At 38.9% G+C, this 24,559-nt stretch overlaps 2 protein-coding genes across 3 annotated transcripts in view; one reads left to right on the top strand and one right to left on the bottom strand.

Annotated features, from left to right (window-relative positions):
* Positions 1-3,136: 3,136 nt before the first annotated feature.
* LOC144048359 (E3 ubiquitin-protein ligase ARK2C-like) lies at positions 3,137-22,088 on the top strand. Of its 2 annotated transcripts, none has more exons than XM_077560240.1 (8): positions 3,137-3,280; positions 9,897-10,227; positions 10,430-10,558; positions 11,611-11,740; positions 11,845-11,949; positions 12,272-12,367; positions 13,615-13,718; positions 15,514-22,088. In XM_077560240.1, exons 1-8 carry the CDS (start codon positions 3,220-3,222, stop codon positions 15,629-15,631), a joined length of 1,074 nt encoding a protein of 357 aa, XP_077416366.1. In that variant the 5' UTR covers positions 3,137-3,219; the 3' UTR covers positions 15,632-22,088. The 2 variants fall into 2 exon arrangements, with proteins under 2 accessions (XP_077416366.1, XP_077416365.1); XM_077560239.1 differs by having other exon boundaries at positions 10,427-10,558.
* The window catches only part of loxhd1b (lipoxygenase homology PLAT domains 1b), a 26,547-nt gene continuing 24,021 nt past the window's right edge, over positions 22,034-24,559 (bottom strand). The window contains exon 42 of the mRNA XM_077560245.1: positions 22,034-23,713. Within this exon, the coding sequence (XP_077416371.1) occupies positions 23,233-23,713 (481 nt within the window). The 3' untranslated portion in view covers positions 22,034-23,232. The remainder of the gene's footprint in view (positions 23,714-24,559) is intronic.

The raw sequence follows: 24,559 nt of genomic DNA, 5'->3' as shown, positions 1-24,559 counted from the left end.
AAATCCGCCTCGGTTACAGATTCGGCTCAATACCGCCCCCGGTCGGTGTGGTTATCGTACTCGTAGGATGCTGCAAAAAAAATAAAAAAATCAAACGCAATCGAACAACCCAACCTTGAAAAAAAAAATCTTTTTTTTTAGGTTAAAAGAAAGGAGGCAGGGATGGGTCACCACTCACCAACACAGAATCTCAATCTCAGCCGTTGTACCGGGGGAACATTAGTGTACTCAAGTTGTGCAGTGTGCCACGGGAAATGATCAAATTTCACTTCATTGGTCAAAAAATCATGTATTTATAACAAATAAGGTATATTTGTTTATCTATAACAGTGACAGACAGAACAAATAAATGATCTTCTATTTGACGACAAAAAGTATAATTGACATGTAATGATCATGTAACCACTTCTTGTGACATTGTTTGGTGCCGTGTCATGAGATTCTTTTTTTTGTATTTAAAATATGTGCCTTGGCTCAATAAAGATTGGTGATCACTGATTTGACTCAGACAATGTGTGCTGTCTGCTCCAATTACTTGTAAACAAAAAGCACATCACGCATTATGTAATCTCACGCATAAGTAGTAAGTAGAAGCTACTGGGTGGAATTTAAAGAAAAATAAATACAGTATACAATACAATAGTAATTCTAAATGATAGCTAGATGTTAATAAATCCTTTATTGAAGACACAGGTCCATACAATACAAAAACACAAGACAACACTATAATTACTGTTAAAATTCATACTGATTACAATGAAGTGGTTGTGATCAATATAGCTGATCATGGCTGTTGCAGGAGGACAAGCCAAATATATGTTGAATAATTCAGTGGTATACAGTAAGTATAAAACTGAAAACTGAAAACACAAAAAAAGTTAATAAAGTATTCTAAAATTCCATTGAAGAAAATTATATGTAACTTTATAAGTTCACTCATTTCCTCCTTAGTAACCAATTAGTTAAATAATTTAATCACATATACGAAAAGCCATATTCTACCATGTGGGAGAGTACATGTACAAACATTACCAATTAAGACACTAACAACTTTTAGACTCATCACATCTGATATTTTAGCTTAACGATACTTGCTAATCTGCAACATTTGCGATTGTGAAAAAAAAAATCTTCATAAGATTCTTGGGGCCCATATGATCAAATGTTCATCTATGATGGTGGTCACTGAACTGAACAATAGAAGCTACATTTGGACCACAAAATAAAGTTGAAGCAGTGCCAAAAGAAACATGTTGGGTGTTGAGCTCATCGCTGTTAGCATGACGACGTCAGATGGACGCTGCTCAGCAACACGTGCCACATTTCCAGGAACTTGATACTTCACAGGTCTTCAACTAGATATCTGAAGTCCAGCTGCTGGACGCCATTAAAGGTCAGGTGGAAAGCGTCGGCGTCGCACTGAATGACAAGATAGGAGGATAGGAAGAGAACATTGTGATTAAGTAAAAGAAGGACATGGTGTCTCATTTGTGGGGAGACAATCCATTTGAAAGGCACACTACAAAACATGCAAAAGTTCAAGTTGGTCATGCACTTCCACATATAGCCATGAGGTGGCGGTATCTTCTAAAGACACGGTCAAGTCTGACTTTTTCTTTCAGGTTTGCTAGAGACACTCTTATGTTTTGAGCATGAGGCTTAGAGGGATAATGTGAAGGATTTTGTGCCATCTAGTGGTGATCTAATGGAATGAAAGTGAAGCAAAAAAAAAAATATATATATATATTTCATCCCAAGCGAATGAAGTGAATATTTGCTCACCTGCGCAGGTCCAACACAGGCCAAGGGTGATGACCAGCATTGCAGTGAGTGACATCATGTTCAGGGACTTGCTTGTGAATCCAAATCAGCCGAAAACAGCCCAGACCCTGCACCTCAACTGTGTGCCAGCTCCTCCCGTCCCAAGGGCACACCACGACCAAGGTTATTTTAGTTAACTAAAACTAATGAAAAAATTAAAACTAAAATTCCCAAAACAATTTCGTTAACAAAATCAAATAAAAAACGAAAATGCTTTTAAAAAAATGAAAACTAACTGTAACTACATTTTTATGTCTACAAAACTAACTATAATTATAGCAAAAATGTCCTTCGTTTTAGTCTTTGGTAATCAATTTAATGCATGAGCCTTTGGGGATGATTTATTTTGATATTAACCAGAATAAGGACATTTGAAAGTGTGTCACAAAAGTGATGTCATCTAGCAGCAGCCAATAGAAAAGCACATTTGACATTTGTCCCATGGTGTTTTTTGAATATTGCGCACAAGTAATACACACTTTTAAAAAAAACTAAAACTAATACTGAAACTAACTAAAACTAAGTATTTATGAAATAACTAAAACTAATAAAAACTGATTAAAAAAATAAAAAAAACCTAACAGAACCACCCTGAAAACTAATTAAAATGAACTAAATTAAAATAACAAAACTCAACACGAAAAAAAAAAAAAAGAAGAAAAATTCCAAAACTATAATAACCCTGACCACGACACAGAGGACTGCAAAGCGATGATGCTTTTAGTGCTTTGTGATGTCATTTCCAAACTTTAGACAAAACTGATCTGGCAGCAGGAGGCAAAATTGAAGAAGAGACCATTTCTTCTGTGCTCTGTTAGCTCGACTGTCCATATTTTCCACCTGCCATTCGTATCCGTCGCTCAAATAAATGTTCTTCAGATGGACGCACCAAATCGGGCACCTGCAGTGGCCCTTTGTATGTCGTGCCTGCCCTAAGACTAATATACAATGAACATCTTTGCTGCAGGCAGACTCAACATGATTTCTTTCCAGTACCTTTCCCAAAGTGTCATCACCTTGAGAGATCAGTTTAGGGCCACTCAGAGTGTGGTCGGAGCCCCATGCGGCCCACAGCCCACCGGTTGCCTATCGTACTAGGTCTCTTCAGGTCACGCCGCGGGGAAACAGCGCCCCCTTCGCTGGCTCCGCGGAATGACACGTCTCCTTTTGTCAGTCATCACCAGGCACTCGGGTCCGTCGATCGCAGGCAGACACGGAGCTCCTGTACAGTCGTACAGCAGTGTAGTCAGTCAGTCGGCGAGACAGACGCTTCGGTTGCTCGGCCCGCGCGCTGCTAGCCAGCCCAGCCGCCTGAATGTAGATCCGCATGGGCTACTACCACCACCGCACTCTTTCTCTCCAAATAACCCGGCGGAGTCGTAAGATAAGGATCCCAGGATGGTGTTAGTGCATGTCGGATACCTGGTTCTCCCCGTTTTTGGCTCAGTAAGAAACCGAGGTAGGTCGTAGTTTGTTGCTACGCACGCTAAAACATGTGCCCTGTTTATCTTAATATTCACTGCAGCTGTTAGCTAGCTAGCTCCCAACTTAGCCGCTGGCTTAGCTCTCGTCGGCTAGCGCGTCGTTTCCGCTCGAACTGGTTGCCAAATTCACTTTGACGTTTTCGCTTTGTTCGCAGATAATCGTAAACCACCGAATGACGCAATTTGTCGGTTGTATTCGGCTCTAATTAACATTTACATACCGCCACTGGAGATAGCTAACTGACTGGTATGGGGGCTGGCTACATCCTGAAGCAGAATCAATTGTCACAAAGGATTCGGCAAATCGGCAAGCGCCGGCTGTTGTGTGCAAACAACATTCCCCTACAGAACACAGCGGCTCCATCCATTTTCCGCTCATGTCACTTGGGTTACATTGTAATGCGCACCTTCTATTTTGTTTTACACGCGACGGTGTGTTTGCACCGTAAAAAAAAAAATACCGCAAAATAGCCGTAGCCTTCCCCAGCCAGTCATCTTATCTGTGATGATGTCATTTGAAGATCATCTGCTTTCGCCACCGCGATTATTTATGACTCTTTGCGACGATGGGTGAAATTGGTAATCGATACGCACGAGAATTTGCGCTAGAAAAATAATAATTCCCATTTGATGAAAATTGTCAGCTGTTTTGTGTTTGGAGCTTTGCTTTTTTCTTTTTTTTTTGTACACAGACGCGAGCGAGCGGCTAAAAAAAAGCACACACAGAAGCTACAGTGTAACATTAATTTGACAACAGTGGCATCAGTGATTTCATTGTGCTTTTATTTCTGTTCTTATTTCCCTGTTTCATAGTATGGAGGCTGGCTCTACATTCTGCATTTATCAGATCTTTGTCGTCCCCCCCATTGTGTAGCTAATGATCATCTGCTGCTGTGTGGTGTGGCGTGGCCTCTGCCTGTTCTCTGCATTTAGCTGTATTGTGAACCCCTTCTTCATTTCCTCTTTCCATCCGAAGACGACATTGGTATTAAAAACAAAAACAAAAAAAGCTCCCCCTCCCCCTATCCTTTTCCTCCTCCTCCTCCCTTCAAGATGTATTCCAACCATGTCAAGCAGACTAAAAAAAAAACATAGCTAACATCTTAGAAGCAGAGCACCTTTTTGTCTTTTGTTTCTGTCAATTTTTTGCTGTAGCACCCGAGTGGACATGTAGCTCCTTTTTTTAATGGAATGTCATTGTGTACCTCCCATCCAGTCTTTTGATAGACAACATGCTGTAAATTCCTGTCAAGTGGATACATTTTTGCATGATCTCCAAAACGGCTGCACTTGCATCGTTGAACACCAGAATTTGGCTCATCCTCCTTTTCTCTTCACTCAAGGTGCAGTGTACATGTTCTCATATGACAATTTGGACGGCGAAAGCAGCTTTTCGCTGTGCGGCGGAACCTCCACAGTCCAACACAAGCCCTTCAGTGACGGGTTGTTATTATTGGTGAAATTATTCCTACTTGTTCCAAGATCAGACTGTCACCATCATCATAAAAGTAGCAGTGGTAAAGTCACAGCTAATATATTTTTTAGAAACATTTCTTGGCCATTATATGAACACAAATGAGAATGACGGTATAGTGATACTTATTAATGCTACAGGCAATGTTTTAAGTAATATTTTAAAATTCATAAAAGTCATACAGTTGAACCCCATTTATCGGTGAGCATCTGATATGTTCTTGACCCACAAAGCTGCAATATAGGGAAACCTTATAATAGATATTTATTTAAAAAAAAAAGAGGGGCAAAAAGCGTTGCCTACTCTTTAAACACAAGTTTCCTGTAATTGTATATTTAAACACCAAACTCACCCCAAATTTACAATTTAATCCAATAAAAATCTAGCTGTTTAATGCTAATATGCATATGCCATACGCATATATTATCTCTGTTAAGACGTGCCTTTAATGATTGCTTAAAACACAGTACAACATGTACAGTGTTAAGGTAGTCAGTCGTATAAAAAAAAAAACACACCAAATCCACCCTTTTGTGCCGCACAAAAAAAAATTGTCACAGAAAATTTAGTTTGAATTCCAAATTTTACCACTTTTGGACTTTGGAGTTTCTGCTGGAAGTGAATGGAATGACGGTACACTGCACCTGCACACGACAACCTGCCATAACTGTCTCCATTTTGTGTAGTCCTTTTGTTCCCCCTTTGCAAAAGAAAAAAAAATCTTTGAATCACACTGAATTGTTAGGGCTGCTTGCCCTACCTCTCTTTTTAACAGGCTCCAAAAATACAATTTATAGAATACAGTGGTACCTCAAATATGGAACGCTCTCTGTCCGGTGATTTGTTTAGATATCAAAGCAACATTTCCCAACTGAAATTAATTTGCTTTAATGGTGTTGCTTTCCTGGAAACATGTCTTAACGATACAGGATTTTTTTTCAAGTACCTTTTATCCTTTATTTAACTTTCATCCAAGTATAAGTGGAAGTTAACCAGTCTGTAGGAGTGGTAATACAAATTCAACTCAACTTTATTCTGGACTCTTAGTCCAATATCATAAAATAAAGACTATTTATAGTCCTCGTATTACGAATGACGGGCGTAATGAAACCCAAAGGTTAGAACGTGCCGCAGTACATCACTAACCTAAAAGGCATAATTACACTAAATATTGTAAAAACACTTGTAGGCTGTAAATATAAAATTAGGTGGAAGTACAGCGTTAATGAGCGAGTCGCCTTGTCGCACGACCACGTATTCCTTTGCTGGTAGTTCATTACATGCCTTGTAAACATGAAAAATCGTATGTGTTAAAGTGAGGCAAACTTTCTCCATCATAAAATGCATATTAAATGCACAGGCAATGATTTGAGTAAAATGTGGTAGGTCCAAGCCTGAAAAGAAGCTATCCTGTCTTAATAATCTTCTAAATGCCCTCTTCACTGATGACTGTGAAGATGTAATTATACCTCCATGTTTTATTTAAAAACAACCACTAATGTAAAAACACGAAAACATAGCACACGCTAGTTAGCATAGTTACATCAGTGCTCCTTCTTGTTGAACAGCACAAACGGATGGACAACAGCACTTACAGAATATCCTTTGTTAAAAGAACCATGGTTAATACTGACTGGGGGGGGGGGGCTTTGCTCAAGGAATGGGAACAAAATAAGTTTACTGTGAAGGGAATGAAATGTACATTTTAACTCCTAAATGTTCAACCAAGCAAATAATCAAATTTCATCGAACAAAAGTCTGCTAGCTTAATGCTAGCTACTGGTGAGCTAATGAAAATTAGCATAAATGTTGGGGAACTTAGGAAAACTGTACACAAAAACCAAATAGTACATGATGTTTACATTGACAACCGAGAAGCTCGCTAAAAAAAGAACAAAAGTGCTTGGACACCATAAGAGTCTATTTAAAAAAAAAAAAAAAAAAGAGTATTGTAAAGATGTAAAAAAGTCTAGTGAGGTGCTCTTATAACAGATGTTCCAAATTTATATGACATGAATGCATGTTTTTCCTGAAACACTCCCAATTTTTAAGCTGTGAGACAGCGTTTAGACTTTGGAGGTTCCACTGTATCAGCAGGCAAAACAAGCTAACTGGTGGTTCATCACTTTCTAAAATCCCCCCCACTAACTAACATAAGGCCAAAATGCTATCCATTTCACAGGGATGCCTATATTTTCCTGCACTGCTAAAAGAAATTCTCTATTAGTAAATAACGTCTCTATTGTTTGGTTGTGGTCTCTCTTTATAGTACTTTTCCAATGCATGGTCACATTTTATGATTCATATTTTTTTGTTTTGTTTTGACTCTACATTGACCTGTGAGAATCCAATGTAATCTTTCTGTAGTAAAGATGTTACCCTGCTGTACTTGAATCATGTGCTGTAGCTCATTGGATGCTGCTTTTGTTCCTTTATTTAACCCTATACGGAGCATGGTGGGCCTTGCCTTCAGTCTATGTGGTTTATTTTTGGTTGCATGGATTTTTATACTATTATTACAACAACAAAAAAAGAGAGAAAGAAAAACACAATTTACTAATATTTTTCAATAAAGAATATAGTGTTTTTCCTAACCTTCAGTGTGCTTCTTGCTGATTTCCATTTATTGTCCTCCCTTTACCACCCCCCCCCCCCCCCCTCGTCCCACCTCCCTCCACCCTCACCCACCTCCTCTCCTGCTGTGACAAAAGATAGACGATTCTCCACGCTTCCTCCATCACAGCGCCCGTACCAGCCTATCTACTCTCATTCGTGGTGGCCGTATCCCCCCCCCCCCAAACATTCTCTGTGCCCCCACCCCTTTGAACTTGACCTTGCAAGGTCACTACCCATCTGCCGCCTGGCTGACCCCTTCGTTTTTTATTTCCTCTCTTCGTTCCGGAAAATGCAATGCAGACGAGCCATTTTTCAAAATAAATACAAACGCATGTCACTGACTTTGGGGAACATAAAGCTCTGCCAAATGGACGTCACGAATAATGTTCTTGCCATTAAAGAAAAAAAGAAGCCTTCCAAAACACGTGCAATGCGTTAAAACCACGCGGCTTCACAAGGAAGCCTGCTGTGTCTCGACTGTCTGCGTACGCTGCTTGCCAAATAGTTGTGGTTTATATAGCAAGAAAAAACAAGTCAAGCTGTTTCCAAGAAACTGAACATTGAGGAGAAAGAGCAAATAGGGCTAAACTGAAAATGCTTACACTATATTGACGAATGGATAAAGTGACGGTGAAATCCAGTGAGACCTTTAGGGGTGAACCCTATCTTTTCGGGAGGATTCTCAATTTCCTATTTGTTTGGATTTCAAACCCATTTTTCCCGTAGGAAATGATCTGTTCAACTGCCGCCATACTTCATTAACCGTCATCAGTCTTGGTTTTACGAGGCCAAGTTGTGAATACAGTAAACCCACCTTTTTTTGCAGTTTGCTGTTCACAAATTCACAGTTGCATTTTTTTTCTCTCCCAGTAGAACTTAATCTCAGCCATTTACTTCAAAATAGGGGATTTTTACTTTATCTGTAAATCCTGAAATGACGCCAAAGCCCGGGTGAATAGAAAAGTACTGTATTAAGATTTGTGTCGGTAAGGGGAAGTTACATAGGAAGTTCTTTCAAAATTAAACGATCTGTCAACTATATTTTAGGTTTATGTAGGATGATTTAAAAACAATTGTACCACATATGAACTAATATAGTGGTGCCCTGAGTAGTTTAATTAATTCCGTGATGTGAAGTTTGTGTGTGGTTTTTACTCTAAAATATTGTACATTTAAAGAAAGCAGATGAATGATATTTAATAGAATGTAAAGATTTAAACCATTTTTGGCACACTTTTTCTTCAATTCAATGGACATTGTGCTGCTCTTTCTGGTGTGTGTTCCTTGCACACATTATATGGAGACGGTCAAATGCCTCAGTAATCTGCAGCAATATTAGTCGTACTTCTTGGAGGATAACAAATATATTCCTTTGAGTAGTGTTATATGATTCATCTACATTTGTTGGTCTTCATTTGTGTACAAAATACAAATATATGTTGCTTAAATGGCTGTGAAACCGGGACACCGATGCTATTAGTTAGCCTTCTATGGTGTTTTGCATCGTTTGTTAGCATTAAGCTAAATTGACTTGTTAGCTGAAGCTATTTGGTTGTTTTAAACGAATATATTCCTTTGAGTATTGTTATATTATTCATCTTCATTTGTTGCACTTCATTTGTATACAAATATCTTTTGTTTAAATGGATGTAAAACAGTGACACTGTTGCTATTAGTTAACCATCTGGTGTTTTGCATTGTTTGTTAGCATAAGGCTAAACTGGTTTGTTAGCTGAAGCTATTTGGTTGTTTTAAATAGACAACATGGCATTCCCTTAGTTTTATATTTTGATATCTTGAACCCTCATTTTTTGAAGAACATTTGACTATCTGCGAAATTGTTGCTGAGTTAAGTTCACTGCCATCACACGGTGCTTGTAGCTTAAGTTTTGCCTGGAAGTCAAAGCAAAAATAATAATAATAAATCAGCTAAATGACTGCTTGCATCTCAAAAACCTTGTTAATCGGGTCATTAATATCTCAGGGCACCACTGTATATGTCATTCTAAACAATCACACTCAGTTTTTGCTATTATTGGCATTAAGTCCTGTTTCTCCTTTGGTAGGGGAAAAAGCTATGGGGAAAAAGTATGTGCTAGCTTAATCCTTTGATGTTCACTGAACTAAACTCTTAAGATGAGTTATTAGATTTTTTTTTAAACATAATAAAATATTACAGCAATTAGTTGGAATGCTGAGTTTCCAAGGTAGTTCAGAGCCTCGTCCACTTCCAAGAACAGGAAAGGATCCTGAAATGGCGGCTCACGTATTTTGGTGCTGGAGCACATTTTGGTGTTTGGTTTCGGTGACACTTGTGGTATCCATCATTGTCCCACCCCCACAGAAGCATTTTGTCATCGTAGGTACGAGGTAGGGCTTCATTAACATGCTATGCCACACACACATACTGTATATATACAGTGACACCACAATATTCCCTCTCATTTTTGTTGTTGGCGTGCCTGACATGTTCTGCTTCTCCCCCCTCACTGCGCCCCCAGGATCCCATTTCACCCGGCAACAGCAGCAGCCGCAGCAGCACAGCCATGCTACCTCTTGCCGACACTTCCAGCTAGGCCCCCAGGCCCCGCTGCCCATGGACTTCCCCATGCCCCACCCGGGCCAGCCGCAGTCGGGCATCAACCCCCACCTGGCCCCGCCCGGCCACCAGCACGGACCCCCGTTGCACCACCCGCCCCTCAACCCCATGCCCGCCCCCCAGTTCCAGGACATCCCCGCCCCTCCCTTCCTACCTCAGGCATTACACCAGCAATACCTCCTTCAGCAGCAGATCCTTGAGGCTCAGCATCGACACATCCTGCCACCCAACAGGTACCGCTCCCACCACAATATGAGATTTAAAAAAATATTTTTATTTTTTTATTTTTTTTGGACAACAACAAAAAAACAATATGAGATTTGATGCTGCTGATCATTTGTTGTTCCTTTGATTTTATTATTTATGTTCTAACTAAAATAGTTTGGTCATTTCATTTCATATGAATAAAGATGATCAATATATTTGTGTCAGTAGACGCACATCCGAGAGGGGCCCTCACCAGCCCCACAGACTGCGTCCAGGCTATGAGTTTGCCCCGCCTCTGCACGTCCCACCCCAGCCGGTGGTGCAGCAGCCCCGCTACCTGGCCGAGGGCACCGACTGGTAAGGGAGTCCTCGTCTAAACCGTGTCTGCATGCAACCCTTATAAAAGTCCACAAGCCTGTCGTTTTGTTTGAGTTGGCTGATTATTGTGAATTCGGTTTAGTTCAAACATGTTTGCGGTTGAGTTTTATTCAAGGAAACGAGGATGAGAATAAAGTTCCTTTTGATACCAAAATGAGCGGTAAACAGCACGCACCTCGTGGGGGTTGTTAACATTAATGGGCAGTAATGAGTTTTCTGAGGTTTAACCAAACCTTAGTAGCAACATTTGCATTTAAGACACTTCAGTTGCTGCAGTTTCATTTTTATATATAGTTTTTAACAGGACGTTCTTCGGGCATCAGGATAGTAATAACGCAATCCTCCATAGATAAAAACAATATCACCATTTTTGGGGGAATATCATAACTTGGGAGCTCCCGTTCACTCCAATGCTGTTGGTGGCAATTAGGGGTGTTAGAAAAAATCGATTCGGCAATATATCGCAATATTACAGCACGCAATTCTCGAATCGATTCAATATGCGGCTGAATCGATTTTTAAACATCAATTTTTTAATGGAAATGTTCAACAAAACGTCTTACTTAGGGTTAGGATTCACATATTAAGCATGGAGGTTGTTTGATTTTGCGTTAAGAAGTTAATATTTTTTCCAGAATTAATTTGATAACTTCATTGTTTTTCATGTACAATTAATACCTTTAAAAAAAAAATGTCTACTTGCTGTCGACTGAAGTTGACATCACCTGTACTAAAGGAAGTAGGAAATGACCAATCATGGCTCAGTTTGCTAACCAAACCCAGAAAACAGGTGAGCCATGATTGGTCGTTACCTACTTATTCAGCACAGCACAGGTGATGTCATCTTCAGTCGACAGCAAGTGGATTTTTTTTTATTTTAAAGGTATTAATTGTATACAAAGAATAATTTTATTAAATCAATTCTGGACAAAATAGTAACTTTTTACTGCTGAAAATGGCTCAATGAGTCAAGTATCCCTTTAAAATAATTTCAATAATCACCATGGACCATTTCCCCCCTCCCTGCCTAGGGATCTAAGTGTAGAAGCAGGACTCCCTCCACACCAGTACCACATCCACCCACTGCCGCAGCACTATCAACACTACCTGACATCTCCCAGGATGCACCACTTCCCCAGGAACAATGCCTCAACGCAAGTGGTGAGACGCAATCACGTCCGGATCAGGATCGAATGATTTGTCACCGGTCCTCCGCCGCGAGCCCGAGGGACTGACGCCGTCCCCTTCTCTCCGTCCTTTTCCAGGTCGTTCACGAGATCCGAAACTATCCGTACCCTCAGCTGCACCTGCTAGCGTTGCAGAGTCTCAACCCCTCACGCCACGCGTCCGCCGTCAGGGAGAGCTACGAGGTGGGTGCTCGAGTAACCGATTAATTCATTGACATTTGGTAAGATTGAGAGCCAAAGTGTTTCACAATGTAACAATTCTTATCAGCATTACATTTTGTTGGAACCACATTAACATTCTGGTTTAGATTTATCCTGCTGCCTGTTTAGGCAGCAAAATTGTTGGGTCTGGATTTCTAGCGCCATCTTCTGGTCCTAAAAATCTCTTACGCCTCCACGCCAACAATTATTAGCATTACATTTTGCTGAAACCATTTTTACTTTCTCCTGCAGCCCGTCTAGGCAGCACACACAAAATTTGTGTTCTTTTTTTTTCGCTTAACAGGAACTTTTGCAGCTGGAGGACCGACTGGGCAGCGTGAACCGTGGTGCGGTCCAAACCACCATCGAGAGATTCACTTTCCCTCACAAGTACAAGAAGGTAAGCACACTTAGGGCTGGGTGATACGTTTACGTAGTCCTTTATAAAAGCTAAATTGATATTTTTTAAAACAATGAAAGAATAAATTTACTTTGGATAACAACATTTATTGTACAAATCTCAAATCCAAATTATACATATGCAGTATGGCTTGCGGTGTGCAGGCTAGCTAGATTTGATAGGGGTCGTGGTGAAGGAACTCGTGTGCATGCCACAAATATAACTAAAAATTAATATTATTAGGGCTACACCTGTCAAATATTTTGGTATTCACTAGATATTCTACTGAAAATTCTAACAAATAATCGGGTATTTGGATAGAAATATATATTTGGGTAAATGGATAGAAATATATATTCTTGATTGGTTAAAGAACAATTATAAATACAGAAGACAAAAACAAATTTACACGTAATAATGAACAACAAACTAGTTTACATTTTTTAGATGATCAACTTTTTTTCTTGCTTTAAAAAAAAATCTTAAATTTAAACTGCTTTAGTAGCACACTTTTCCCCATAGATTTTGCGACGGTAAGTGACGTCAGAACCACAGTAGCGATTTTGGGGAACTTTTGCACTGCTAGCTGGCAGGCTCCGTTAAACGCTGGTGATGTCAGCGCATTTATGTCTAATTTACTGCTCTTAACTGGAGCTTGAACATGATTTCAGGACGAAGTTGTGTTACTGCCGTCTGTCGCAAATTTGGTGCCGTCACAAACTATGAATAGACAAAGCACGTCAACGGTATGTTGTGCGCGCCGACGTATTTACGCTAGTCGGGACAGCCGTAAAGCGATTACGTCATCAACATGCGCTACCGCGGTAAGACGATAGAGTCAATCGCTACCTTCGGCAAAATGTATACCTTATATTGACTATACCGTTTATATCGCCCTTCCCTAAGCACACTGTATGGGAATGAGTTCAACGGTCAAACTCGTTTCCAGCAGCAGCTGAAGTGAGACTAGACTGCTCCAAATCACCGTGAGGGATGACTCATTCCAGTGAATTTTAATAAGCGAGCACACGCACATATAGCCAACGTGACCCAAATACTTGCAAAAGAGTGTCACATCATTTGGCTCACTCTCGAAGAGAAGACATCATTGAGTCTTTTCCAACTTTTTTCCCCCTCCTCCTTCAAAGTACACTTGGCTCACTCTGGCATAGGCTGAGACACACCCGCACGCGCGCGCACACGCGCGCACACACAGAAATAATGAAGAGTTTGTGTTGGTGTTGCAGAGATTCCCCCAGGACCTGAAGATGTGTCTGGACGACGAGGAACTGGACACGGACGAGAAGTGCACCATCTGTCTGTCCATGCTGGAGGACGGAGAGGATGTCAGGTACCATAAACACATTTGTTTGTTTGTTTTTGTACTGTATTCACATTTTAGAAGCGAGTCTCTTTTTTTGCAGTGTAAAAAAAAAAGAAGCCAAAATAGAATAGAAAATGTTCAGACTTTTCCTCTTACATTTCTCATTCAAGTTCTGCAGCTTACTATAAAAAAATATGTAACTTTTGATTCACAATAAACCAATTCCTGGGCCTGGAATTCTTTGCTGCTCCTTGAAATTCCTCATGCCTCCAATTCATCAGAGCAACAAAAATATTAATAGCATTACTTGTTGGAACCTCTTGTGCATAATTATTTTAAATTTCTTCAGCAACCTGCTTAGGCAGCAAACCAGTTTGATCAGATTGTTTGCACCCCTCTGCTTATTGCAGCCAAGTTGTGTAATCCATTCTGCCAGCAACGAACAGTCAACAAATCTTCAAAAACGAAGGCTTGTGTTCCTTCAAACTTTTTCCCCCCCTCCACTCCCAGTTACAGTTTACTGCCAAACTTTAACATAAAAGGGAATTACGTATTTTCAACTTTGCCTTATGAAAGCCGGCTTGCCTAACGTTACCATAATTCAAAACCAATAAACACAAGACGTCGAATGAAACTAGAATTGATGTCGTTATAAATTTGTTTAAACACAAACGCATGCATAAATGGAATTTAACAATGGTGTCAGGCATACATTTTCTTATCCTGTGTTACTGAACCGACTAATAGTACTGCAGTGTAGTCGTCTTCTGTTCCACCATACTGCCCCCTGGTGCCCAAGGCGCATACAGCACAATGTCCATTAAATTAAAGGATGAAAAATATGAACTGAAACGGTTTGATTAGTTACTACTAATTGATTATGTTGTACAGGTCTACATAGAGTAAAGAGAATTACACCTAGAATATTTTAAACAACCTCATAATTTAGTCTTTCGGTCCACTAGCTTAATGCAAATTAGCATCGATGTTGTGGCGCAAACAGTGCAATTATATATTGTTATATACGAATTAATTATGTTATGATTGTATGTTTTTATACAGTACAATACTGTAGAGCTCTACATAGAGTAAAGCTAGCTAGCTCCCTAACAGGTAAACAAGCACCATGGGAGCTAGCTAGCTAGCAAATGAAAGTAAAAACTCTGTCACAGTTTGGCTTTAGCCCCTGATGCTAGCTAGCTAGCTCCCTAGCAGATAAACGAGCACCATGGGAGCTGGCTAGCTAGCACCTGAAAGTAAAAACCCTGCCACAGTTTGGCTTTAGCCCCTGATGCTATCTAGCTCCCTAGCCAGCTCCCATGTTGCTCGTTTACCCGCTAGGGAGCTAGCTAGCTAGCTAGCATCAGGGGCTAAAGCCAAACTGTGGCAGGGTTTTTACTTTCAGGTGCTAGCTAGCTAGCTCCCATGGTGCTCGTTTACCTGCTAGGGAGCTAGCTAGCTAGCATCAGGGGCTAAAGCCAAACTGTGGCAGGGTTTTTACTTTCAGGTGCTAGCTAGCTAGCTCCCATGGTGCTCGTTTACCTGCTAGGGAGCTAGATAGCTAGCAGTTTTTAGCAGAGTTTTTACTTTCTTTACCTGGATTTACCACCTCTGAGCACAAAGGGGATTCATAATAACATTATAACGTACAATATAAAATAATTGTTATTTTTCCCTCAGTAAAATAGACGACAGATTTTTTTATTGGCTGCCATTTGTGGAAGGCTGCAATGGCAATTCCATTCATTTGGACGGGGAAAGCTGATTTGAAATCTGACTGTTTTGAGGTTCACTAAACTGTCTCCTGTGTTTGTGTGTTTAGGAGATTACCCTGCATGCACCTGTTCCACCAGGCGTGCGTGGACCAATGGCTGGCGACCAGCCGGAAGTGCCCCATCTGCAGAGTGGACATTGAAACCCAGCTCAATCCCGACAGTTGATAGCTGCTCCCTCCGCGCGCAGCCTCACGTCCCACAATCCTCCACTCTCCCCTTGAGGGGGATTCGCAGGGTGGGGTAGGGCCTCCTCGCTCCCCCTCTTTTAATCGGGGGGGGCAAGGGTAGGATATCAACAAAGCACACACACACACACTCAGACTCATTTAGAACACAAACAGGGATGTGGTTGACGCATTTTTAAGACTGGGCTGACTTAGTGGATGTACGAGAAAAAGGTGGGAGTGGCTATAGGTAGACGTGCTGAGTCATGCTGTGTGCTCCCCCCCCCCCTCCTCACACACACGCGCACGCACACACATACACACACACACATACACACACACACGTACGCGCTCACACAAGCACATGTGTATAGAATTTTACACAAAAGCATGATTGGTGTGTAGCCCGATGCTTGTGGTGTGCTATAGTACTGATTGAGTATTTACCGAGTAACAGTGTTGTGTAGCAACTTGGGAGTTTGTGTGACAGATAGCCCGCGGTTAGAAAACCGGGCGGGAGAGGCTAATAGCGCGCGTTGTATGTACAAAGGCCAAAAATAGCGGACAACCCCCGCCCGCCTCCTTGTGTGTTGTGTTTCTTTTGGATTTACAGTGAACCCCCGTTTATCGCGGGGGATACGTTCCACAACCAACCCCCCATTGGTGAAAATCCGTTAAACAGAGAAACCACATAAAAACGTTTTTTATTTTTAAATATAGTTTTATCTCTATGATTACTTTTCATACTCTGTTGCTGTTAAAAATGGGATCGTACCATATATCATCACTTTAAGAAGTGGTGTAGCCATTGAATTATTCTATCAATGAGTGAGTGCTAAGATATGGCTGCGGTTTGCTATAAAACACCCATAAAACTGAGAGGAGAATTCAAATTTTACTATAGTTAAGGGGTCTGCAACCTGCGGCTTGGAGCTCCCTGTGGATCACCCCAAAAAATTTGGGACATTTTTTATTTTATTTTTATATATTTCTTTAATTTTTTTAGATAAAATATTATTTAAATTAATTAATAATTTAGATTTTTTTTAAATTAAATATTTAAAAAATTGCCAGTCAAATGACCTAAAAATGTTTTTTTTTTTAAAGTGACCCTAAAATTTCCAAAAAGAAGATGAATAGCAGAAAATTACCATAAAATGTCTATAAAATTGCCAAAAATGTCATAGAATTTAATAAAAAAAAAAAGCAGAAAAGAAAATGTGCAAATAGTAACCATGAAATGTCCAAAAAACAAAAGAAAGGCAGAAAATTACCGTAAAATATCTTTGGAAATTTAAAAAAAAAACAGAAATTTTATTTGTTTAAAAAAAAAAGGTAGAAATGTTCAAAAAGTAGGCATAAAATGTCCAAAAATAAAAGAAGAAATTCTGATAAAAACAAAAAAATACCCATAAAATACCCAAAAAGGAAGAAAGGCATAATATGTCCATATTATTGCCGAAAATATCAAAAAATTTACAAAGTAAAAAAAATTAACCTCTTTTTTTTATCTCTACGTATTAGATTTTGCATATTTTTGTGTTATGGTGTAGCTCTAATTAGCTCTTGGGCCCTCAGTACATTAGACTAACACAAACACTGTTTTATTCATCACAATGTTCAAATGTTTTACAGCTCCAGGCTGATTTTTTTGTTATTCGTTTGGCCTAAAATGCTCTTTCGACAGTAAAGGTTGCTGACCCCTGCTATAGTTAAACCAATAAACCGTCATTTCTGTAAATCTGCTAGCTTAATGCTAACATAATGCAAAACACCATAGGAAGTTAGCAGAGATGTGCTAACCGGCATTTATTCTCTCTACAATGACGATTATTAATGGCACTTATGTTAGGAGGGGACCTTCTCTGCCTCTTCTTCTCCTCGGCAAATTTGGACTTCACTGTAAAACACACAAAACAATCGTTTGACAATTGTTAGCGAACGATGAACCGCGATATGGCGGTGGGGACACTGTAGCCGCCATCCACGCGGCTAACCGCAAGCATGGCTTCCAGTGACGTGTTTGTTGTCATAGCGGGCGGCGGCGCGCCCCCCTCCCCCCCACCCACCACTCACCTTCCCCTCCCACCGGCCTTCATCATCAGATGTGCATGTATGTGTGCCAGGCTTGTGAGCTATGTCGTGCCCATCGTGGTCGTAGTGGTGCAAAGTAGACGCAGGGACCCCCCCAACCCCCTTCCCCCACCCCCCATCCTCTTCGACACACGCGCACTCAGACACCGACCTCGGACCCCTGCTGCGGGGACCGTGTGTGACAGCAACGCCGCCATCTTGCCTCGAGATGAGTGACATTTCTTAGAACCTTATTGCCTACCGAATAAGCACATGTGACTTTTTGGATGATGTTTATTTTTGTCATGATTTTTAATTTCCATATCAGTCTCAGTTGTACGGAAATGCGGAACTTGCCAATGTGGAGTAAACATTTTTGACTGGCAAATATGTTTAGAGTGTGTTTGCAAATACGGTGAAACGTACTTGTAGGCTAAATGCTAAAAACTTAGCATTTTTTCACATAATGCAACGGAAATCACATAATAATAAATCATAAAAAATAATACAATTAATTAAGGGTTTATGTACTTACTTTTCAAAAGTACGGGTATAATGTAGGCAAATGATAAAAAAAAAAAAAAAGATTTTTTTTTTTTTTTTACTTGCTCATGCCCAAGTCAATACACTGTGGCATCATGGGAAAATGCTGAAGGGAAATCGGAAGCTGCAGACATAATAAATAATACAAATTAAAATGGTTTACAGACTTACTTTTCAAACGTACTGATATAATGTAGGCAAATGCACACCAAAAAAACCAACAATTTTTTAGCTTTTTTTTTTTTAACATGCTCATGCGCTAAAAATGCAGAAGGGAAATCATGAGCTGCAGACATGAATCATAAAAAACATGAATAAACAATGTTTACATGCTTACTTATTACGTATATAGGTCAAATGCTAAAAAGTGGCCTGTTTTTGTATTATAGGACAAAAATGCTAAGTTTTTAGCATTTAGCCTACGAGTAATGTATTTTCAAATACGGTGAAACATATTGCTAAGTACGTTCATACGTTTGAATAAAAAAAAAAAAATACATTCAAATGTATTTTATTTTGAAATGTATTTGCCAGTCCAAAAAGTTTCGGCAGTTCCTCGTTTCCGTCCAGTTGCGCCGGCTCACTTGCAAGTGGTGTTACAGGGGAAACAAAACAATACACTAGTTTGCCTGCGTTAGCGTGAATGCTCACCTCCTTCGTGGTTAGACTGTAATAGCCTGCGTGCGTGCGTGCGTGCTGAGTATGCATGTGTGTTGGACGCATGTAGTCTTAGGGCGAAAGGGATTAAAAGCCATCCATTTTGAAAAAAACAACAACAACCAAACAATTGTTCTTAACATTGTCTTCTCATATGATTTCAGTCGTCTTGCCATTGACTTTTTTTTTTTAGTTGACATGCCAATTTGGACATGGTACGAATAGAGCCGGTCCGCGTTAGCCACAGTGAAGAGAAATAGCTGCAACGCTGCAAAAAAAACAAAACATATTTATTGTAATGTAGCTTGTGTTTTTTGTAAATGCACTACCATATGGAGTTGCCTGTTTTTTTGTTTGCGTTTGTTTTGGTGGCGTGTGTGGGTTCTTCTTGTCTTAGGGTTTTTTTTTTTTTTTTGGTGTGTTTTGGTTGCGTTCCAAATATTTTCATGCTTCCCTGTGTGTGTTCTTTACCAAGAAGTGATAGGGCCACGCTGGAATTATAAGTCATGTGTAATGTGAATGAAGTGAGGGGGGAAAAGTTGTAATTGTGTAGGGAAAAACTATATTATAAGGAAGTAATTGGGAAAATAAAGTGGTAGATGTAGTAATGTTATTAGATTGAATCTACAAGGTTTCTAAAAAAAAAAAACATCAAAATTTGTACTTTTTTTTTTTTGTAAAATTCTTGTTTTGTTTTTGCTATGCTACGTCTTTATTTGCTTTAAATTGCAATTCATCTTACAATATTACACTTTATTTATTCTATTTTTTTTTAAGCTGTAACATTATGTTTTAGTGTTATAGTGTTTTTTTTGCATAAAATGACTATTTTTAAGTTCCCAATTTTTTGTCATATTATGGCTTCATTCTTAACTCATTCACTGCCATTGACGGCTATAGACGTCAATATTTTTTATTGTACATTTAAAACAGATTTTAAAAAAATTGATTAGTTATGAGTTAACTAGTGAAGTCATACGATTAATTACGATAAAAAAATATAATCGCCTGACGCCCCGAATTTTTAATAATTTTTAAGTCGCGTCAAGCGATTAAAATTTTAAGTTATTTATCACATGACTTCAATAGTTAACTCATGATTAATCACCCATCTTATATCTGCTTTAAATGTACAAAAAAAAAATTCTAGGTTTCCATACTCTCGTTAACAAAAGTGGAAAAAAATGTTAAACTAATCGAAATAGTTCAAATAAATTTTGGACGTCTATAGCCGTCAATGGCAGTGAATGAGTTAACAAGACATACGACAGACGTCACACTCTAAAAACAGTTGGGTCAAAAGTAACCCAATTAATAAGGATAAGTCAATTTTTGACCCATATTTGGGTTATTATTGAGTGCATTATGCACTTGTTTTGTAATATGAAGTGGCCATGAAGTTTATATGCTATCACAAAATAATTTAAAAAAATGAAATTACGACTTTTTGCCCCTCTCAAAATGCTTTCATTATTCTTCTAATCGGACTTGTTGCTTTCCCCTCAGCGTGGCGCTAGCACTGCTTGGACGTCATCGGAGAATAACTTGATTGTGTTTTTCTTTTCCTCTCATGTGAGACCTCCATCCAAAAAAAAAAAAAAAAAAACTAAAAAAAAATGTGCTGAAATAACGGGAGGTTCTGCTAGTTCACATAGAATGCTGTGATTTAAAGATGCCTTAAGTATTTAACAATCATTATTTATTACTAACTGTAGCTAGCTAGCTATCGTGGTGGAATATTTAATGTCTCATAACTTTGCAATTTAATGGATATATTTATTTAAAATAAGACAAAAATATGACAAAAAAAGAATACCTCATTATGCATTGGGTCGGTGGGGATGCTTCTGCATGCCGTCTGTGTGATTATTATTATTATTTTTTTATTATCCCCCCCCCCCTCCCAAAAAAAAAAGAAGAAACATGTTCCACTTTTGAAGCCAGCATGGTGCTGTTGATGGAGATGACATACCCTTTAGCGTCCCTGCTTTTGATTGATCGGAGACACGTTTTTTTGTCTTAGTAATCGCTCTTTTTTGCCATACGATGCTGCTTGGTAATCAATCGTTTTTTGACTCCACGTTGCTGACACTCATATCTGGAATCCCGAGGCCACGTGTTGCTCCTTTTGTATTGCTGGCTGTTTTTCCGCTTGGTGTACTTGCAGCGGGTGGTTGGGGGGGGGGGGGGGGATTGTATTTTACTTACTTAAACATGCTAACTTGAGCCATTATTGACAAATATATATTTAAAAAAAAAACAACACAAATATAAATGGAGTGTGGATGTAATAAGCTAACTTTTCAGTGTGCTTTTCCTCTCGATACTAATAATTATTTTGGAGATTAAAAAAAAAATAGGGAAAACTAAATATTGGATTTGAATGAAACTGGCTGGCTGGTCTTGACTATTTATTATTATTATTGTTGATTTAATTTTTTTGTTTGTTTAGCGTTTTTTTTTGAATGACTTTGTGTGCTCTCACTGGCCTTAGCCCGCGCGCCCGCCACAGTGTAATCGCCACCCACCCCTCAACCCCCCCCGTGTGTTGCTTCCGAGCCAAGCGGAGCGTAGCCATAGTATTAAATGAAGTCCAGCCGACGAAACAGTAGAACTTTGAAAGCACAAGCTTTTTCAATGCATGTCCTTCTCAGGTTTTCCTATGTGTATGTGGGAGTAGCTCTTGTTTAGATGTCTTTCATATGATGCTGTATACCTTCTTGAATATTCCTTTCTTTGCTGCTGACAGTGAACAACAACAATGAGAAAAATGACAAAAAAACAACAACGTGGATTATGATTATTATTATTATTAACCTGCCAGTGAAAAAGGGAAGTGGCCATCTTTGTACAACACACTGCTGTTTTGCTGTAACCGCGCAATGTTTTATGATCTTGAGTATTTTATAGAGAAGTAGAAGTATGTATCATCAATAATATGAAAGCAATAGCTAAAGCATAATGAAGAATAACATTGATCAGTGATGAATATTGTGGAGATGAAAAAAAAAAAGAACCTTTAGATTCACTCTGGGTGGATTTTTGTACTGTATTTATTACTAATGACAATGCAAAAAGTTGCATAGCTTAACCCAAACTGTTCTGTCTCTTTTTTATTTATTGTCTTGTATATGATCTTTTTCTATGTGTTTTTCAAATAAAACGCCTAAAATGCTGACAACAAATGCACCTTTTCTGACGCATTTATTCATAGCAGCACAAAATGACAGCGCAGTTTTTAACAACATCCTCCGTCGACAAACCCTGACTTAACGTTAAAAGTAATACAATATACACAGCCTAATAAAATATAAAAGTTTTTATTGTAACAATTTATTGTTGAAGTGAATTTTCCCAGTTTTTCTGGTTTTGCATATAAATGGAACTTGCAAAAGATATGAATGTGACACCATTCCTTTAAATGCTGTTAGAAAACCAAAAATCTAAATGTCTGATATTTGCTGTCAATAAAAAAAAATAACATACAGATCAGATCACTGTCCTGTTGCATGTTGGCACAAGTTTAAAATTTAAGCTAAGCAGGGAAGTTTATTACCTCAGCCAAGGATGTTGGGATTTAATGTCATTTAAAAAATAAATAAATAAATCAAGACTTCCAGAAAAGAAACAAATTGAATACGCATTAATGATGTTTAAATGTTTCATTCACACTGACCCAAAAAATGTAATCCCCTGACGCCCCGAATTTTTAATAATCTTTAAGTCAAGTCAGGCAATTAGAATTTTTTATTGTAATTAATCGCATGACTTCTATAGTTAACTCACGATTAATCACAAATTTTATATCTGTTCTAAATGTACAATAAAAAATATATAGGTTTTCATACTCTTGTTAACAAAAGTAGAAAAAAATTGAAACTGATAGAAATAGTTCAAATGAATTTTTGACGTCTATAGCCGTCAATGGCAGTGAATGAGTTTAAAAATTTTAAAAAATAAATAAATTAAATTTTTTAATCGTAATTAATCGCATGACTTCACTGGTTAACTCATGACTAATCACAAATTTGCAAATTTTCAGCACACACCTGCCATCTGTATTTCAAAAAAAAAAAAAAAAAAATTCTAGGTTTTTCATACTGTTGTTAACAAAAGTGGAAAAAAATGTTAAACTAATAGTTCAAATGAATTTTTGACGTCTATAGCCGTCAATGGTAATGAATGAGTTATTTTCAATTGAGTTGTTGTACAGGTTATTGTTTACATTAAAAAAGGTTTGAAATCTTGGTCTTTTAAAAAAAAATATATATCACAAAATGTGGCATATGAATAGGGGGTGTGTAGACTTTTCATATGTCCTGAAAGTATCTAGTACTTGGGGTAGAGAACCCTCTCTGTGCGGCCGTCAGCCTTGCCCTTATCCAGCCACTTGGCGCACTGAAAGATGGTGGTGACCGAGTTGGCCGTGTTGGTGACCTCCACGCACTCCAGAAACCATCCGTGGTTGGTTCCGCTGTTGTCGTGCTCCACCTTGACTCGCAGCAGCTCGCCAAGGTCCAGCATCTCCACCACAAAGCGGTCCGTGCGGCCTCGCTCGAACAGGTTGCGGAACTTCTTGCGGAGGTGACGCCGGCCCGAGTCGCCGTTGACGCCGTAGATGGTGATGTGGACGTTGGAGTCCGTGCCGGCGTCCTTCACGTCGCCGGTGATCACGATGATCTCGTACTTGACGGGCACCAGGTTGCGCACTTTGCTGGCGAAGCTCTCCATCGACTTGTAGCACTCGAAGGTCTGGAACTGATCCTTTTTGGACGCCAGGGGCACTCGGGCGTCGCATTGGAAGAAATACCTGAGGGATGCGAGTTTGGTGGCTGCTTCACTGGACACTTCATTAGGTACGCCTGTGCAATCTTCATGGTATATGACACACTTTAAAAACAGTTGGGTCAAAAATAACCCAACAATGGGTCAAAAATGGACCGATCCTCTACTTTCTATCAAAAAATTTAGTCATTTTGTATAAAACAACACAGAAAGTTGTGTCAAATTGACCCATAAAGTGGATCTGTCCTTTTTTCTTTTTTATTCCACAATTGGGTTACCAACTGTTTTTATTGTGTACAAGAACTGGAACAAACATTTTAAAAAAAAGTCAGTTTGGAAATTGAACACAGGCTACCAGCAAGGATGTTAAAAATGAATATTCACTGAATATTCATCACCCTCCAGTCGCCCACCCCAATGTTTTTTGTTAGTTTTTTAAATGGGAAGGAGAAAAAAGAAAAAAATGGGGGGATTAAAAAAAATTAATTAAAAAAGAAGCTAATTGTACCCCCAAAAAAGTTAAATGTATTTTTTTTTCACCCCAAAAAACACCGCCCCAAATAATAATGAAAAAATGGGAAAAAAATCCCCTAATTTTTTGGGGTGGAAAAACATTATTTTGGGAGAAAAAAATGTTCTAAATTTTTTTTTTTTTTAAAGGTGGAATTTTTTTGGTGTGAAAATTAAAAAAAAAAAATATATATATATATATATATATATATAAAAAAAAAAAACTTTGTTAACAAAGTTAACATTTTTACTCTAATCCAGTGGACCCCCCCACCCCAAAGAGTCACAAATTCATGTATTTGCAATTTTTGTTTTTAATATGTTCACTTAAAAAAAATGTTTTTGTTTGTTTGGGGCTTTT

The sequence above is a fragment of the Vanacampus margaritifer genome, chromosome 3, assembly GCF_051991255.1.
Source record: "Vanacampus margaritifer isolate UIUO_Vmar chromosome 3, RoL_Vmar_1.0, whole genome shotgun sequence".
NCBI classification, from domain to species: domain Eukaryota; kingdom Metazoa; phylum Chordata; class Actinopteri; order Syngnathiformes; family Syngnathidae; genus Vanacampus; species Vanacampus margaritifer.
This window is presented reverse-complemented; position numbering and strand designations above follow the sequence as displayed.

Bases quoted from the DNA above. Each gene is read 5' to 3' on its own strand.
- LOC144048359 (XM_077560239.1), top strand. From the start codon at position 3,220: ATGGTGTTAGTGCATGTCGGATACCTGGTTCTCCCCGTTTTTGGCTCA. The intron at 10,228-10,426 runs GTACCGCTCCCA...TATTTGTGTCAG, and splicing joins CACATCCTGCCACCCAACAG to TAGACGCACATCCGAGAGGG. The intron at 11,950-12,271 runs GTGGGTGCTCGA...TTCGCTTAACAG, and splicing joins CCGTCAGGGAGAGCTACGAG to GAACTTTTGCAGCTGGAGGA.